Genomic DNA, 19793 nt, shown 5'->3' with positions numbered 1-19793 from the left:
TACTACTCAAGCAGCTAAATAAGCTTAAACCCTTTCTCCCTGCCAAGCAGACACGGCTAGCAGGTGGTCAACAAAATTAAGCTTGACCATGAACTCTCTCAACAAAACAAAAACAAACCAAACTTGGGCTTGAATTAAGACTAGTTGGCAAAGAATTAAGAAAATCCATCAGAGCTTTAGCGTATGACTTTCTTCTGGAATTCTGTGTGAGGCCCTCTCTTCTGGTCACTCTCCTGTTTGTCATGTCTCTGAATTCTAAGAACTTAATACACAGAGGAGGAAAAAAATGCCTATTCTTGAAAATGGTGACTAGATCAACTTTTCATCTCTAAAGGATCTGTTTTTATAAACCATGTGACAACTTAGAAAGGATGCAACAAGTTTTAGAAATCCTAGATTATATAGAGTTAGAAATACATATAATATATGTATGCAATATATACTGCATGCATATAATATGTATATGCAATATATACTGCCCTGACCCAAATATAAACCAGCACACTAAAAAGAAATCCAGGTCAATATTTTAAAAAAGATAATTTAGAATATTGTTATGAATATAAGCTTATAGTTAGTACTTTGAAGACAGCTGCTTTGTTTAGTAAAACTTAAGCATCAGATTGGACTAGGCCCCACGACCTTTAATGATAATCTTAAAATCCACTTAGAGGGCCAAAATGAAGACAGAAAAGGTACTGTGGACATTCCAGAATGCTAAGATTTCAAATCTTTTAGGAGCATGTGAAAGCTGAAACTGCTTTCAATGAAAGTTCTTCACTGAAATCTTGAAAGCAGAAAGACTTGCTCCTTAAATTTGTTTCTTAGCTTTATTTCTATTTAAAAAATAAAATGCAAATTTGTTTGTGATAGGTATTTATTTCCTTATTAAAATATAAGAAGCCAGGCATAAAGTAACTTGTGTTAAGTAGTTAATAAATCATCTCTGAAAGCTGGATGTGGTGGTGCACGCCTTTAATCTCAGCACTCAAGTGGCAGAAGTAGTCGGATTTCTACGAGTTTGAGGCAAACCTGATCTACAAAGAGATCCAGGAAAGTCAGGATACGTGCATAGTAAGACTGTCTCAAAAAAAATCTTTGAATTTTGTACTTTTTGTGTGCACATCTGTGTATGTGGGCATTCTTGTAGGTGCAGAATATTGTGTGTGTGTGTGTGTGTGTGTGTGTGTGTGTGTGTGTGTGTGTGAGAGAGAACCACCTCAGATGTCCGTTCTCAGGTGCCTTTGACTTTGTTTTGACACAGGGTTTCCCACTGGCCAGAAATTTGCCATGTTGGCCAGGCTAGCTGGCCCAGTAGCTTCCAAGGATCCACCTGTCTCTGCATCCCATGTCACTGCTGGGATTACGGAAGTACACCATTCTACCTTGCTTTTTTAGTATATGTGCTGCCGAAGCGAGCACTCTACCTTGCTTTTTACATGGGTTCTGAGGATCCAAACTCAGGTCCTCATGCTTGCCAGGCAAGTGCTTTTACTGACCGGGCCACCTCCTCAGGACAAACTCTGTGTGTACATACTGGTGGGTTCATGCAGAGACCAGTGGTTGAAGCAGGATAGCTTCATCAACTGCTTTTTTTTCTCTTTGAGACAAGGTCTCTTACTGAACCTGGAACTCTTTCAGCTAGACTGCTTAGCTAGACTCCAGGGGTCTGTCTGTCTCATCCCCTCAGGTGTATGCTTCTATGCTTGTTTGTTTTTTGTTGTTGTTGTTTTGTTTTTAAATCAGTGCTGGAGATTTGAGCTCAGAATCTCATGTGTGCACAAGTTCTTTAACCACTAAGCCGTCTCCTCAGTTCCTAAGTCTGAAGTTTATACTCAAATCTTTCCAATAACATTAAGCATTTTCTTTCAATTTATTAATTTTGTTAAAAATCAGTCATTATTTAATGTATTTATACTAAATACATTTCTACATATATGTAAAATATGCATATTATTCACATTTATTTTTAGTATAAATACGTCATTGTAAGTGGCATGAGAAGTAGCTCTTTTCTTATTTATGTTTCAGATTTTTCATAGAGTTAAATGCCAATAGCAAACTCCGATCAAAGACTTTTTAATAAATATAATTAGGCCATATGACCAGAGAGTGGTGATTTCTTTTTTTTTTTTTTTTTTTTTTTTTTTTTTCTTTTTTCCAGGTTTTCCGAGACAGGGTTTCTGTGTGTAGCTTTGGAGCTGTCCTGAATCTCGCTCTGTAGACCAGGCTGGCCTCGAACTCACAGAGATTCGCCTGGCTCTGCCTCCCGAGTGCTGGGATTAAAGGCGTGTGCCACAGCTGCCTGGTGAGAGTGATGATTTCTACATTTTGATCTCTGGTAGTCAATGTAACCCTTTCCTTCAAAGATTTTTTTTCCAATTAAATCATTTCTGAACTAGAAGTAGTTTACCTGCTACTAAGAATTTCATTCACACTACTCAGCCAAAGTCACTATAAATGATACACACTAACAGAAGATTTACTTATCACAGTCTGACAATTTAGGAAATACTGCAAATCATAAAGCAATTCAGGCATCAACATTAAGAAGAATGGGACTTAAGTTTGAGAAGTTCCAACCATAACAATCCTAAGAACATTCGAATTAAACTTCAACAAGAAAATGAGTAGGTTTCTACCCGCATCCTTGCTGAAAGTACTAATTTGCAAATGCTGTAAAGAGTTTACCTCTCATAACAACAGAGTACATGGAATGTCTTTCCTTAACCAGCAGGAGGCCTTCAAGTGGTAGACACTAGTGAGCACCAACATAAGCTACTGACATTCAGTACTTTTTGCTGCTACCTTTTGTTCTTTCTTTCTGTGTAAGGTTTGTGTTCACATGTGTACGTGATGGCATGTGTGTACTATGACAAATACGTGGAGATCAGAGGGCAAACTTGGCTATTAGTTCTCACCTTTCACTTCATTTTGTTTTGCTGGTTCTTCTTCATTTATTTATTTAATATGTAGAAGTGTTTTGCCTGCATGTATGTTTGTACACCATGTGCCTATGTGTTGTCCATGAAGATTAGAAGATGCTATCAGATATCCTGGAATTGGAGTTAAGGGTGGTTATAAAGCACCATGTGGGTGCTAGGAATCAAACCTCCCATCCTCTGCAAGAGCAAGTGCTCTTAACTGCTGAGCCATCTCTCCAGCCTATCACCTTGTTTTACAAGGGTCTCCCTTGCAGTATGTGTACTCCAATCTAGCTAGCCCCCAAGTTCCAGGGGATTTTCCTGCCTCTGCCTCATCTCCACCTCCCAACTCACCAGAGGAGTCCCGGGATTACAGACACACACCACCATGTCTAGGCTGTTTTGGATTCCAGGGATCTGAAGCTAAGTCACTAGGCTCGTACAAAAGCACATTTATTCACCAACCTATCTCCTGTCCCTTTTTTGTTGTGACAGGGTCTCACTATGTCACCTAGGTTGACCTTCAATATCACTTGCAATTCAGGCTAGCCTCAAACTTGTGATCCTCCTGAGTTCTGGGATTTCAGGCCTGTACCTCCAGTCCCAACTCTGTTCTACAATTTCACCACAGAAATAGAAGCCTCATTTAAACTACAATGTTTGGATATTTAACATATAATCCAAGAGGGTTAGAATTCTCAAAGAGAAAATTCAAAGTCTTTCCCCTAGAAATACAAGTTCAAAGGACTGAAGAAACAAAAACCAAACAAAGCAAACTTTGGTGATTTCTATAGAGGTTCTGGTATAATCCTAGTTCCAGGTCCCATCAAAAGCTACCCCCTAAGACAGAGCTCTCCTCCAGGTAACCTCACAAGTTTCGCATGGAAAGAAGGCCAAAGTGACTGCCATGGTGCAGACATCAGGCTCACCTGACTACGACGCCTGTGGTTTTATACTGCGTCAGCAGGGGAAGAGTGGTGCCGAGTGCCCCCACAACTGAGGGCTGCTGAGGACTGCCTCAGGGGTGCATTTGCGGCTCCTTTCCTCCTGTGGTCCATGTAGAAGAAGAGTGCTTCAGAGATGACAAAGAACAGGAAAACAAAAATTCACACAAAGGAAAAGAAAAGTGCCCTCACTAAGGCATATCACACACATAATTCTAAATGCAAGTAATAAAATAAGCCTGCAAGTTGGCCAGCTGATGCACAGGGTATCAATGTGAGAACAAACATCCTGGGAAGACGAACTGGAGAGAGGCTGACTGTGGACCAGATCCTGATGTTAAAGGGGGAAGATGTTGCCACCAGCTGTGTGTCCTCCTAGGCTGCTAATGAAAATTAAATAATGGCCAGATGAAGGGAGAGAAATTGTGAATGTATGTCAATTATAGCACACACTGTTTTTACTACATTGTTTTCCTTTTCTCTTCAGAAAAAATACAAACATGTCAAGTATCACTGCACACTGCTCACAATACTAAATACAAAGAATTGTTTTCAAATGAAGCTGTCAAAGTTAGAAGAGGCAGATGATTCAGTGTAGATATGTACCTGCTTTTCTTGTCACTTACAGAAGAAACTAGAATCCACATCCTAACACTCACCCTTTCCACTTCATGGCATTTTTTCAAGGCATCCCCGTATCTCCCAAGGCGCTGATAGGCCAAAATGCATTCTGTCTCAAACCACATACACTGCATTTCATTTAGATTTTCCACAGCAGATGTTCCTTCCTGAAATGGAAACTTGCATAAATATAAGGCAGCAAGCAATAAAACAGATCCCCCAGTTCACACTGTTTTAATTAATAGAGCTGAGTATGCTGTAGCTCATTGGCAGTGTTTGCCTACTATGAATGAAGCCCTGGGTTCCATCACAGTACCACAGAAAACCGGGCATGGTGGGACAAACCTATAGTTCTGACACTCAGAAAGTAGACAGGAGGATCGGAAGTTCAGGAGCATTCTCCCTACAAAATAAGTTTAGGGCCAGCCTTGGCTACTGTCTTAAAGAACTAAATATATAATCAAAAAAGGGGGCTGGAGAGATGGCTCAGCGGTTAAGAGCACTGGCTGCTCTTTCAGAGGACCTGGGTTCAATTCCCAGCACCCACATGGCAGCTCACAACTGTTTGTAACTCCAGTTCCAGTGATTCTAAAACCCTCACACAGATATACATGCAAGCAAAACACTAATGCACATGAAATAAAAATAAATAATTAAAACAAACAAAAAAAGATGTTCAAAGTACTAAAGATAGATGTAGAGAAAGTTAGGAAAACAGTGTATCAATAACACAGAAATATCAAGAGGTAGAAAACATAAAAAGGCCAGGCAGTGGTAGTGCACACCTTTAATCCCAATACTTGGGAGGCAGAGGCAGGTAGATCTCTGTGAGTTCGAGGCCAGTCTGGTTTACAGAGTGAGTTCCAGGACAGCCAGGGCTGCACAGAGAAACTCTGCCTCAATAAAAAATAAACAAAACAAAACCACCTAAAAATTACACTTACACACACACACACACACACACACACACACACACACACACACACAAACTTTTTAAATATACCTCTTTGCTCCTTTAGAATTGAAGAAATGCTCCCCTCCAAGCATGAAGCATTTCTGGAACCTACAGACTTCTGCTGCATCCCTTCAAATATCTGATTTGCTGTCTATATTTAGTTCTTTGGTCCTCTGAACTGGTGTGTGTGCAATGTAAGGTAGGGATGCTATTGAATTTTGCAACGTAAGTGCCTGCCTCAGCAATTTTATCTTTAATTTTAAAAGTACTTCTGGTCATATACCAGGTTTCCAAATATATTTGAATCAATTTGTAGGCCTTCTGTTCTGTTCTATGAACCTGTAATTTTAATCAAAACTAAGTATCATGTCTATTAGGACACTATTACAGAAAAGATGAAAAAGGAAGAAAATATAGGACAAGTATTTAGCCAAACAATTTTAGATAACTTAAATTCTGAAATGTCAGAGAAAATACACAGAAAGAACTCTGAGCAATTCTGAAGTAAGAGGATTTAATAGAGAATTAAAGAGAAATCATAAATTATAAAGGGAACAAATTTGGGATCCAAAGTAAATTTTTTAAGTTTGTTTATTTTAAGACAAGGTCTCATTCTGCAACCTTGACTAGCTGGATCTCGCTATGTAGACCAGTCTGGCCTTGAACTCACAGAGATCGGCTTGCTTCTGCCTCCTCCATGCTGAGATTAGAGGTGTACATTACCACACTCAGCACAAACTGAAGTTTGGATAAAGGCACTTGTAGCTAGCTCTCCAAAGGATCAGAGTTCAGAGGCCAGCAAACACACTGAGCAGCTCACACCCACCTTTAACTCTAGCTCCAGGAGATCTAACACCCTCTTCTGGACTACCTGGGTGCTTGCATTCACATGGCAGGTACGCACACAACCACGCAGTGCACCACCACAGTAAGAAACCATATTTGGAATGGGGACTAAATGGGATTTTTTTTTTAAAGGAATTCTTATGAATTTCAATGGCAAACTTAAAAACCATCATAGAACTTCAATTTTACTAAATTCAGACAATTACATACTTATACATGCTATTGCCTACCCTTGTGAACTTGGAGCACATTTCCTCTGCTTCTTTTATCATATTTGCTCGAAGCATGTATTTTGCACATTTGGAATTGATGAATCTATCAGCTGTGTCCAAAGACTGTGCTTCATCCATCCACTTTGCAGCTTCTTTGAGATTACCTATATGCTGTAGGAGAAGAGTTATTAGGGAAATCCGTTTATGAGCAAGAGAAAATGAGTGCCATAGAAATGGAAAAGAAATATAAATAAAAACAGGTTAGAAATTTAACATGATCTTGTCAGTTTACCTAGAAACTAGACAACTATGATTCCACTTACTGAGAACTGAACCAAATAACTAACATTGTTACACAATAAAGAATTCCTTAGGATTATTAGAATATAGAAAAAATTATCAGAGAATCTTAGGAGTTACTCTACTTCAAGCCTTTTAAAAAATGATTCAATTCAAACCACTCAAAAATCAAGATTAAGATTTTACCTTGTATATTTTTGCTTTTATGTAGAATAATTCTATTAGAGTTGGAGTATTAGCAATCACAGCATTAATATACTCCAAAGCCAGCAAATACTGTCCGAGTTTATCAAAGTGCTGTGCCAGGAAATACTGGACCCAGAGTAGAGTTGTTGGAGGTTCCTTTTCCCCGTTCTCTGCAATCAAACAAATACTACATTGTTATAAGAAGAATGCTAAGTAAAGCAACCCTACATGCTTTATCTCCTTAAGTCAGAATGAAATCAACGATTATTATTAAGAGCAAAAGCTCAGCAAAAATGACCAATCTAACAGAAAGAGGCATGACTCTATGACATCAAGTTCAAATGCTAACAGTCATGCCGAGAAATAAAATCTTAGTTCAACAGGCTTCTAATCCCAAACTACCTCCCAACAGACAGTGCTAGAGAAGAACAATTTGTCTCCCTCTATGAGTTCTCAAGATGAAAGCAATGTGCAGTGAACCAGAAAAATAATCAAAGACAGTAACTTGGAGAAGAGATTACCTAACACTGCAAAACTTCAGCAGAAGCAAAAACTGCCACATTATGCATTGCCCACAGGTACAAAATATATGCTTCTATCAAATATGACAACAGAAGCAGAGAAATTGAGTTCCAAGTTCACAAGGGTTACTGCAGGAGTGTGTAACTGTCTCAATTAGCATATTATACACTTTAATACAGACAGAGCATCATCAAAGCAAAGAAGGATATGACTCAAAGATTATACCTTGATGAGACAACAATATCCCTGATATACCACAAATCTAAGATTAGGGTACACAGCCTAAAGTCAGCTAACAAAAGCAGCCATATACACACATTATCTGAATTCTATTCTGCTTCCAATCCTGTACTAAAGAAGCTATCAAAATGGACTACAGAATGTCAGACATGTCTACAGTGAGGCAGAGTGAATTACCTGTATTACATCAACAGAAGATCTCCTAGTATATGTAGCCAACTAAATAAACAAGACAATAATGTAAACACACTAAAGCATAAATTAGAAAGCTGGGGTGGTCTGAATAAGAACGGCCCCTTACAGACTCATATATTTAAATGCTTGGTTCCCAGCTGATGAAACTACTGGGAAAGAATTAGGTGTGGCCTTGTTAGAGGCGATGTGCCACTGGAATCTGGCTTTAAGGCTTCAGAGCCCATGCCATTCCCAGTTAGCTCTCTCTGCTTAGGGCTTGTGGACCTAGGCATAAACTTTCATGCTACTGCTCCAGTACCATGCCTGTCTGCCTGCTGCCATGCCTCTGTCATGAGGATCATGGATTCTAACCCTCTGGAACATGAACCCATATTAAATGCTGATTTTTGTTATGTTGTATACATTCCTTGGTCATAGTGTTTTTGTCATGGCAATAGAAAAGTAACTAGGATAATCCAAGTAAGGGCAAAGAATCAAACATTTATCTTTTATATACGCTATCTAATTCAGGAGGCCAAAGCATATGAGGGAAGGTTCTTTAAAATAATTTCAGAACTAGAGTTATAAGTCAGTGGCATAACACTTGTCTAGCACACATGAGGCCCTGGGTTCAACCTATAACCTACTCTGCCCAGCTAATAGATGGGGAGCAAGAATGAAATAAGGAATCTAGGAAATACTACAGGAGGAACTTTTTAACAGGCACATCAGCCTGCTAAGAAACCCTGGTCAATGACAGCATCAGAGAGATAACCAGAGCACCTCAAGCACAAAGCACCACCTGGGAGGTATTCAAACAACTCTCAAATCTATTAATCTCACTACCGATGTCACGTGAAATAGGAATGATGGTGACAAACACAAGTGATCCCAAGAGAACGCAGTCAGTCAGGTCTAAAGTAGGGAAAGTCCACCAAACAAGTGAGCTTTCAACAAAAGGCGTTTCTTAAAGGAAGAGAGATCACTGTATATTAAAAGACCACAAAACCCTTCAAATGTAAAGCATGGGCCTTAACTAGATTTAGATTAAAATAAACCAATTAAACAAACATTTTGGACAGTGGTTAAGAAATATGGACAGGTATTAGATATGAAGTTGATTTTGTGCATCTTAAAGAAGCATACTAAGGTTTTTACACGTAAAATATTTGGAATTTGCTTTAAAATACTCTAAGAGGGTGGACTGGAGTCTGGAGAGAGAGCTCAGAAATTTAGAGCACTTACTGCTCTTTCAGAGGACCTGGGTTCAAATCCTAACATCACATGGCAGCTAACAATTGTCTGTAACTCCAGTTCCCAGGAGTCTAATGCCCTCTTCTGGTCCATGGGGAACCACACATGCAAGTAGTGCATGGATACACATGCAGGCAAACGTTCATACACATAATTTTCCCCAAAACATAAAAAACAAAAACCTCCAACCTCCAAGAGCAGTGACACAGGAAAGACACATAAAGAACCTAGAGAGATTGTCTCCATACCTGAAACATCCTACAGGATTTTCTAAATTGTCTTCCTTTACACATGTCCCCACAGAGAATTAAAGGGCCAAGCAGACATAATTAAAAATTCATTCAAGAAGGAAAAAATAGAAATTTAGGGATTCACGAAAAAAGGTTATAATTTAAATATTCAATCTTGGGCAAGCCATTCAACTTTTCAAATCTGTTTTCCTTATTAAATAAAGCTAACTCTTAAGTCAAAAAGATTATGGAAATTTTAAATTAAATAATACTGAAAATACTCTCATTTCATTCACTAATTCAAAAACCAATAAGCAGCCATTTATATAGCACACATATAATAAATGTAAACTAGTTTCTGTGATTAAAATTAGATTTAAATTAGCAATAAAATTCCAATTTAGTCTAGTTTAAACTTACCATAAGGGCTAAAAAAGCCATTCATTTTAAGAGAAGCTTCATAATTAGTAACAAGTTCCTGGATTATTGAAACCTGTTAAAGAAACATATTTTTTAATTTAAAAATGCTTCACTGAAGGTATTTTTATTTGTGGACTAATTTGATTGGAACAACAATTTATCTTTTATTTTTATTGATGTATGTGTCAGTCTGTTTATATGCAATCTGTGTGCAGGTGCTTGTGAAGGCCAAAAGAGGGTGCCCGATACCCGAAACTGGAATGAGATGTGGTTTTTTAGCTCTCTGACATGTATGCGGGGAACCAAACTCAGATCCTGAGAAAGAACAGCAAGTGCTCTCAACCACTAAACCATCTCTCTAGCCCTACAACGATACATTTCAAAATCACAGACTAGCTAAACTGTAGGTATCAAAATACTATTTCTCCCACTCCCACTGAGCATTTTAGAGGACTGAGGAAAAACAAATGTACTGCTGTAGTTATTAATGGTTTTAGGACTCAATGACTTCCCTCTCCAGAAGACTCTGATTTTCAGTCTGTTTTGGTATTCTCCTCCCCCAGCACCAAAGATGAGGCTCAAACCCATCTTGGGTCTTCATAGTGAGCCCAGGGTCTTCAAACACACTACAAGGGAGATAGATCCCCAATCCCAGAATCCTGACAATTCTGAAGGACAAATTACCATATTTATATAATTTATCAACAGTTAAATTTTCTTTTGCTTCCCTGTTTTGTTCTGTAAAACTATAAACTACAATATAAATATTTAGATTTTTAAAAATATCACTCCTTACAAAAAAGTTAAGTGAAATGACTCAAAGTTTTAAAGATACATATTAAAAATGACAGTTCAGTCAGTCAAGTGCTTGTCACACAAACATGAAGACCCGAGTTCAAACCCAGCACTCACATGAAAGCTGGCACTAGCAGCACAGCTTGTATCTGTAACCATGGGCTGATGGGGTGGAGACAGGAGGATCCCTGAACTCACACACTGGCTAGCAGCCTAGCCAGATCAAGTAGCTCCAGGTTCAGCTAGAGTCCTTATCTCAAAACATAAAACGGAGAATAACTGAGGAAAACACCTGATATTAACCTCTGACCTCCACCTACTCACGTACACACATGCATATACCCCTGCATGCATAGGTGTACAAACCCACAGGAACACGTACAAACACTACATACACAAAACAAAATGTTCAATGACTATATCTTGCTTACTACTGTCAACAACCCTGGTAAAGGACAGAAAGGAGAATCTGTGCTTAATACAATTGGAGGTCTTCCTTCCTAATTCCCTCATCTAAATACTGCCAAAAACAAGTTCTTAAACATCGTTGACTGTTACTATTTTATGAAAACTGGAACTTTTTAAAAGATTCTGATTTTCAGAACAATTAATTTATTTTCTTTCCCCAACCCTCTTTTATGAACTAATCAAAATGTACTATTTACACATTTCCTGCCAGTGCAGAATTTGGTAGACATGGCTGTGAAAGAAACCTCTACATGCATTCCACTTAATAGAAAAAAGACAGTATAATTTAATTGTCTTCATTTTGAATGCAAATTAATCTGTACCATACAATGTCAGAGTTAGCATCCATGAAGTCATGAACCATATGCTGCCCAGTACCAAAGTAGAACACTTCTCAGGCTTACACAATTTACACACTTTTGGTATGTTGCTGCATACCACAGCACGATTCATTAGCGACTTAAACAATGACAGGCAGGGGCTAGACAGATGGCGCAGTGATTAAGAGCACTTGCTACTCTTCCTGAGGACCCAAGTTTGGTTCCCAGCACCCATGCCACAACTGTCTTTAACTCTAGCACCAAGGGATCTGATGCTTCTGGCAGCCAGGGCATCTGCACTCACATGCACATACCCATGCCCAGATACACAATACATCTTTAACAGAAGAGATGGGGAAGGGCAATGGGGAGACTAGGAGGAACTATCTAAGAGTAGAAAATGTGTAACAAAAAGGGGGATGTGAACAAGATTGACACACAATGATGTCACTAAAACATAGTTAGAGTTGGAAAGATGGCTCAGTGGTTAAGAGCACTGGCTACTCTTTCAGCAGTTCAATTCCCAGCACCCACCTGGTGGTTCACAACTGTCTGTGACTCTAATTCCAGGGAATCTGGTTCCCTTTTTCTGGCCTCTGAGAGTACTGCACATACATAGTACAAATACATGCATGCAAGTAATACACCCAGACACATACATAAAATAAAATGAAATAAAACAAACAAAAAACAGTCAAACATACTCAATGAAAACGTGCTATTAGTAGAAAGTGGCTAAAATGTTTCTCTAAAGACAAACAATGTTTAATTTAGTTTAAAACAGTAGTTTAAATAACTCTGATTGGTTTGTTTTTAAAACAGAGTCTAGGTACAGAGGGCTGGCTGGCCTGGAGCTGGTCATGCTGCCTCAAAGTCAAGCCAACCTTCCAACTGCTGGGATTACAAGCAAGTGGCACACGTCCTACTGAACGGCTATTTTAAAAAGAGACTTTGATGCTAGGATGGGGTGTACAAACCTAATGTAGGCACTCAGGAGGGTGGTAAGTTTGAGACCAGCATGGGCTACATAGTGAGTCCATGTTTTAGAAAATAAAAGATGGGTTTCTCTGATGTGCAATCTAAAAAGCTGACTTCATGAGCCTACAATTATTGTCACTGGAGGCCCAGAAGGGTGAGGAGGATAGAAGGTTGATGTAACAGGTACATAAACTAACAGGAAAGTGTAGTAGCAGTTACCAAAACAGACAAGAAGGGTATAGTCTACTGCTCTAGCGCTTCTTAAGCTGTGTGCTGCAGGCTCAGAGGTCACAAATACGGAAGACTCCAAATGTTTGGTAATATAGAAAGGTTGCTGAATGTGCGGTGACCAAGAAATAGTTCAAAATAAGACACACAGTGACTACCACGTGTCTCTGGTGGCATGTAACAAGCACACTTTGTACTGCACTTGTCACTACACTATTCACGGCAACAAACGCTACCTAACACACCGTGGCTTAGATTCAAGACAAGCACACAATGAATTATAGTATTCCTACGCACACAGTTTTCTGCTCTTAAGCAGCACTATGGTTTAGTTGCAAAAAGCCATTTAATATTTTTCCTACCATCATTCTTCAGACTCTAAGTATCAAATTACTATGTCTTTGGATTCTATTAGAATTTTAAAAACTTCTGTGTAAGTTACTGACATGGGTTTCGTTAAAATAATCGTTCAGTGGAGGTGGGAGAGATGGCTCAGGAGTTCAGAGCACTGGCTGCTCTTCCAGAGGACCTGAGCTGAGTTCCTAGCATCAGTGTCAGCAGCTCATGGTTCAAAGGTAATACATTCAGGCAAAATATCCACATACATAAAAATAAGTAAATAATCTTATCCAGGCGGTGGTGGCATACACCTTTAATCCCAGCACCTAGGAAGCAGAGGTAGGCAGTTCTCTGTGAGTTTGAGGCCAGCCTAGTCTACAAAGTAAGTTCCAGGACAACCAGGGCTACCTAGAGGGACCCTGTCTTGAAAGCAGAAAAAAAAAAATCAGTAAATAAATAATCTTTAAGAAATAATTCAGGGGTTGGGGATTTAGCTCAGTGGTAGAGCACTTGCCTAGCAAGCACAAGGCCTGGGTTCAGTTCTCAGCTGGGGGGGGGGTGTTAATTCAATGTATTCTGGCTTGGGATTAGGATAGAATTTCTAACAATTTCTGAAAAGTCATAAATATGCTTCTGTCGTTTTGCCCCATATATTTATTTATATGAAGCAATATTCTAAGCATTGGCAAATATAAAACCAAAGTATCAGCTGGATGGTGGTGGCGTACACCTTTAATCCCAGCACTTGGGAGGCAGAGCCAGGCGGATCTCTGTGAGTTCGAGGTCAGCCTGGTCTACAGAGTGAGATTCAGGACAGGCACCAAAGCTACACAGAGAAACCCTGTCTTGAAAAAAACAAAACAAAACAAAACAAAAAACAAAAACTCTTGTGTTGGGTTGAGGATTTAGCTCCACCACTGATTGCTCAGTGGGTAAATCCCTTGCCACTCAAGCATGAGAACCCAAGTTTTTTTTTTTTTTTAAAGATTTCTTTTATTATGCATACAGTATTCTGCCTTCGTGTATGCCCACACTCCAGAAGAGGGCATCAGATCTCATTATCCATGGTTGTGAGCCACCATCTGTTTGCTGGGAATTGAACTCAGGACCTCTCAAAGAGCAACCAGTGCTTTTAACCTCTAAGTCATCTCTTCAGGCCAAGAACCCAAGTTTTGACCTCTAGAACTCACATAAAAGCTGGGCAGAGTTGCATGTGCCTGTGATCTCAGTGGTCCTATAAGGAGATGGGAGACAGACAGAAGCACCCCAGAATCTCATTGGCCAGCTAGCATGGTATATGCAGTCAACAGCAAAGACAAGACACTCAAACAAGGTAGAATTCTGGCAAGGACAAACACTGAAGCTATCCTCCGACCTCCACATGCTTGTGCAGACTCATACACATCATAAGCATAAAAATCAAGTTTAGTTTAAAGGACCTAAATGTGCTCTATGTCCTGCAGAACCAAATATATAGCCATGATTTAATCCTTTGGATAAAAACTGATAAGCACATCCACCATTAGTATGCAAATACACCCTTATCTTTAATAAGTGATATAAGTGGACCAAAAAAGTGTTTTAAAATAAATTTCATCATGGTTTACTATCAGTAAATGTTTGATCTACATACTTATTTCATATACTTATAGACCAAGGGGTTAATAAAAACTTCTCAGGTGAATTCAAGGCCAGCCTGGTCTACAGAGCAAGATCCAGGACAGGAACCAAAACTACACAGAGAAATCCTGTCTCAAAGGAAAAAAAACAAAAATAAACTTCTCAGGCAAAAAGCATCACAAGTGGAAAAGTTTAAGAGGCTCTGCTCTACAGCAAAATGGGGTAATAACAGTTCCTAACAATTTATATTTTTCTAAAATTACAAGATAGGAGTTCCAAATTCGCTAACACAGATGATTTATTTAGGAAGCCAGAGATGTTAGTTACCCTATCTGGTCACTAGATACTGTATACATGTACAGAATAGGCACACTGCACTCCATAATTATGTGTATTTTCTATCAACAAAATAAATAAAGGCCAGTCCTCAATTTTCACCATTAATTTATCAGAGAAAACAGTGAAGATTAAGTAAACTCATGAGCTGGATGAAGCAGCACATGCCTTTAATCTCAGCACTGAAAAAGCAGAAGCAGGTAGAATTCTATGTTTCAGGCCAGCCTTGTTAATATAGTGAGTTCTAGACTAGCCAGGGCTATTTAGGGAGACCCTATCTCAGATAAATTAGATAGATGAGAGATGATATATATATCTAGATAGATAGATAGATAGATAGATAGATAGATAGATAGATAGATAGATAGATAGACAGACAGACAAGCAAGTAAGCAAACAAACTCATGATCTGGAGATTAATGTAATTGTTTTTCAAAGGTACAGTTCTGAAGGTGGGATCCAAGACCCCTAGTTTTAGACAATCCAGACAGAATCAGAAACTGGTTGTCTACAATCTCTGCTTACAAGCCCTCTAGTTAACACATATACAAGAGTCTAAGAACATGGATAAAACAAAATTAAAGGTAGCAGACATCTTTTAATGTAGCATAACCATCCTATCAATCTTTCTTAGAATATTTGCAACTGAAAACTTCTTTCAGGTTTAGAAATTTAGTATTCAAACTGTTTTAAGTATGTGGTAATTATTTTTGTTTTCATTAACCTACACTGCCATCTACTGACGGTGTGCAAACACTTTAGCTAACAGAGTTTTTTTTTTTCATATTTATTTATTTTGTGTGTGTGTACGCGTGCGCGTGCACAGGTACACCCTTCCCCAGTCAGGAACATCACAACACACATAGAGAAACAGGGAAGCCTGCAAAAGTCTCCATTTCTTCTATCATGTGAATCCCAGAAATCTAACTCAGGCTTGGTAGCAATCACCATTACCTACTGAGCCATCTTGCCAGCCCTCAAGACACAGGTTTGAAATAAGTTTTACAGTTCTGGAGTAAGCATACTTTCCGTACCAAGTTTAAATAATCAAGAGCACAACAAACTAGCTGTGTGTGGTGGAGCAGGCCTTTAATCTCGGCACTCAGGAAGCAGAGGGATCTCTGTAAATTCAAGGTCAATTTGATCTACATAGTAAGTCCCAGGACAGCCAGGACTACATACTGAGAGTTCATCAAAACAAAATAAATAACTAAAAAATAAGTACAACAAAACATCCACTGAAGTTACTCAAGATAGCTCAGTGGGATAGAACTTGCCTCACAAGCTTAATGACCTGAGTTCAATCCCTAGAACTCATGGTGAAAAGAGATCCAACTCCCCAAAGCTGTCCTTTGACCATCACAAGGGTGTCCTGGATGTGCACACCTGTACTCACACTTTATACACACAATTTTTTTTTTAATTTAGCAGTTTTTCTCAGTTATAGGAACCTATTTCATTTCTTACTATTTCTGTTATCAAGTAGGTAATATCTAATATGGAAAATCAGTAATGTAATGTCCATCGTTCATTTCTGTTATATATTGAGAGCTAATTGTGTGTGTGAGGTGTGTATTGTATTCGTGTGGTATATGTACCTGAGTGTGCTGGTGCACATGTACAGGCCTGGGACAAGACATCTGCCATTTTTCTCTATAACTCTGTCTTATTACCCTCAGACAGGGTCTCTCCCTGTGAACCAGAAGCTTACCAATTGAGCTAGACTGTGGGCTGAGAGGATTTTGGTAAGTACAGCCATGCCTGGCTTTTTAAGTAGGTACTAAGATTCAAACTCAGATCCTCTAGTTAAATTCCTAACTGATGCCACTAATGGGAGACAGCAGTAATTTTAGGAGGGACCTTATGTGGGAGCAAAGTTAGGTCATGGCAAGGCATGTCTTTCAGAGTATATTGATGTTCCAGTCCTTTCTTTTCCTTTTCAATTTCTGCCTGCCACGATGTGATCAAGTCTGTTCCTCTACACATTCCCCTCACCAAGATGTTCATCTCTGCCACAGGACCAAAACAAGAGCCAAGAAACCACAGACCAAGCCCCCAAACTGTGAACCAAAATAAGCCTTTCCTGAGCTGAAGTTATTTTTTGCTGATATTTTCTCACAGTGACGGACGCTAACACAATGTCTTAAAATTTTCACAATCTTTAAATCTTCCAAGTTCAACTATCTTCTCTTGTTTTAAATATTTTTTTCCAAGTAGTTACATTAGATTAGGACTAAAGGGGTTATATTATATTTTAATTATTAAAAGCTCTATTAAAGCTTCATTGAAATTCAGCCTGGGAAAATACTGTGCCTGTTGCAGAGATAACTTCCTAAACCAAGGCCTTTGACCTATGATCTTTGTGATTCAAGCTCAAGCAAGTAAGTGACAGTCAGAATTCCCAATAAGCTGTGGTTCACAAAACCAGAACATACTCACGAGTGGAACAGGAGGCGACTGTCAGGAACTCATCAACTGCTATGATGTGAACATGGTTTGTGTGGGTCCCTCATGGCTTCCTGAACCAATAATATGTTCTAACCACTGATCTTATTTCCAACATTTTATTATTCACGATTATTACTTTTTAAAATAAGGGTCAAACATAAATAAATTGATAGATGTTTGATGAAAATCTTAATACCCAACAGTGTCTTTCAAAAACTAACTATAAAAATGACTGACCATCCAGGAAAAGGCACAAAGCTACACAGAGAAACCCTGTCTCAAAAAACCAAAAATGACTGAACATAATATTTTAGACCTTAATAAGAAACAATACTTGGGAATAAAAGCATAACTTCATTTCAATTAACCCTCCCCCCTTTTTCATCTGGAGAGGATTCACTATGATGCACTAGTTAAGTCTCAGGTCCTGAGCTGAAGTGATCCCCTGCCTTCTCTCCCGAGCAGCAAGAACTGCCAAGTGTGTGCTCCAACACCTGGCTTTCCTCCTAAGTTCTTATTCTCTACTTATTTTTCAAACTGACAACCAAGACTTAAGAACAGAGGTAGATTCTTCACCACACTTACTTACACAGGTATGCAGATACCTTGTCATGTGTATGTTATCATGTGCCCTGCTGTTTGAGACAGGCTCTTTCACTGAAACCTGCCTGGTCACTTAAGCAAGGCTGGGTGACCAGAAAGCCCCAGGACCTCCATGTCCCAGCACTGGACTACAAGAACACACCCACTTTTTACATAGATGCTTGTGCAGTAAGGTCTATACTGACTGAGCTATCTCCCCAACTCCTAAAACTATACCAATAGACTCAACCTATAATTAAAACTGGTCTCTCATACTCCACTGACCTAATGGTATCCCACCCCCCCACCCCCAGTGAAGGCATCATACCACACTGTAATAGAATCTTTAAAGATTTATTTATTTATTATACATACGTGTTCTGTCTGAATGTTATCCTGTATGCAGAAGACACCAGATCTCATATAGATGGTGAGCCACATGTGTTGCTGGAATGAACTTAAGACCTCTGAAAACAGCAGTGCTTTTAACTCTGACACCTCTCAGCCCACTAATACATTACATCACGTACCTAAAAAAGAAACAAAAGAAAAAAAAAAAAAAAAAAAAAAACTAAAAAAAAAAAAAAAAAAAAAATGATCACATAATGATAACAAATAAAAAAGATCAATAGCCTGCACAATCTCATAAACAATTAAAGGTGTGTGCCACCACCACCATCACCACCTGGCATATCACAGTGTTTTTAAAATGCCTTTCCTTGCTATTAACTTCATAGCATGGTAGTTCCTTTGTTAACATTTATACTATATGCATATGCATTTGGTATATAGTATTGGCATATTAGATAAAAAGACAAGCATTGGTGTAATAGAGAAAATAATTAAATCATAGCATAGTCCATAAAAATTTTCCAGTGGGAATGGGGGGTAGGCTGGGAGTAAGGGGAGGGGAAGGGAGGGGGAGAATAGGGGAACCCATGGCTGATATGTAGAACTGAATGGTACTGTAAAATAAAATATATATAAAATAAAGATAAAGAAAAAAAATACATAAAAAAAATTTTCCTGTTATAATAGCAAACTGATTAAAAACCAAACTTACCTTTTCTCTATTACAATACAAAGATTTCAAAGTAGTGAACAGGGGTGGACACCCTTTGCTGAAGTTTGGTCTCAGGAACTTATCCATGAGTTCTCTAAATTTTTTACCTAGAGACAAAAGCAAACTTTGGTTGAGGGAATCAACTGTTAAAACTGAAGAGATAGAGCTCCTTCAGAACAACTATTCTGCAACCAGATTTTACACCCCCAAGTCAGCACTGTCTTGTCATATAACAAGCAGCATAACAGCAATGTTGCAGGTGACATTTCCTATAATTTCCGTTCAAAGTATCTTCAAGGAACACTTCAGAGGCAAATAAATGAAAAGATTATGCAGTTTTAGATAACATAATTTACTAACCACCCTGGTTACAATCATAAGAACAGGTATTCTTCCTAAGCTCTCCCTAACACAGACTTGGTCCAAACCCCTGAAGATGGGATTTCCACATATACTATGACTGGCCCTACCTTCAAGAAGTAGGCAAATTATCTTCTTTTAAACACTAAAGTAGTATGGCCAATTTCAACATTTGTTCATTCCACAATCATGTATCAAGTACCCTACTATACCCCAACATTATTTCAAGTACTAGGGATATAACAGTGATTGTAACAAAAATTTAAAAATATTTACCAACAGAAAAACATCGCAGAATAAGACATTAAAAGGTTACACATTAGATTGAGCTGAGGCATTTAGCTATGAAGTAATAAATAATCTACTTGCAACATCAAGCAAGTAATTTTCCTATTATTGCTACCTGTAACAAAAAATTCTAGTATTTT

At 38.6% G+C, this 19793-nt stretch overlaps 1 protein-coding gene and 1 long non-coding RNA gene across 5 annotated transcripts in view; both read right to left on the bottom strand.

Annotated features, from left to right (window-relative positions):
• The window catches only part of Naa16 (N-alpha-acetyltransferase 16, NatA auxiliary subunit), a 58058-nt gene that overhangs the window by 13234 nt on the left and 25031 nt on the right, over positions 1–19793 (bottom strand). Inside the window, exons 9-14 of one of the 4 annotated variants that reach the window (XM_028878640.2) lie at positions 19006–19112; positions 9829–9901; positions 6989–7158; positions 6521–6673; positions 4528–4656; positions 3854–3971 (exon numbers count right to left, since the gene is read on the bottom strand). In XM_028878640.2, coding sequence (XP_028734473.1) covers positions 3885–3971; positions 4528–4656; positions 6521–6673; positions 6989–7158; positions 9829–9901; positions 19006–19112 — 719 coding nt within the window. In that variant the 3' untranslated portion in view covers positions 3854–3884. Of the gene's footprint in view, positions 1–3853; positions 3997–4527; positions 4657–6520; positions 6674–6988; positions 7159–9828; positions 9902–19005; positions 19113–19793 lie in introns of those variants that run through there. The other 3 variants (XM_028878643.2, XM_028878631.2, XR_003735549.2) reach the window with 3 other exon arrangements.
• Positions 193–2134, bottom strand: LOC114699557. Its single transcript, XR_003735550.2, has 2 exons — positions 1428–2134; positions 193–1385 (listed from the first exon to the last, which is right to left on the bottom strand). It is a non-coding gene; the product is annotated as an uncharacterized LOC114699557 (long non-coding RNA).

The sequence above is a fragment of the Peromyscus leucopus genome, chromosome 9 (genome assembly GCF_004664715.2).
Source record: "Peromyscus leucopus breed LL Stock chromosome 9, UCI_PerLeu_2.1, whole genome shotgun sequence".
NCBI classification, from domain to species: domain Eukaryota; kingdom Metazoa; phylum Chordata; class Mammalia; order Rodentia; family Cricetidae; genus Peromyscus; species Peromyscus leucopus.
The sequence above is the reverse complement of the archived record's forward strand: the minus strand, read 5'-3'. Positions and strand labels throughout refer to the sequence as shown.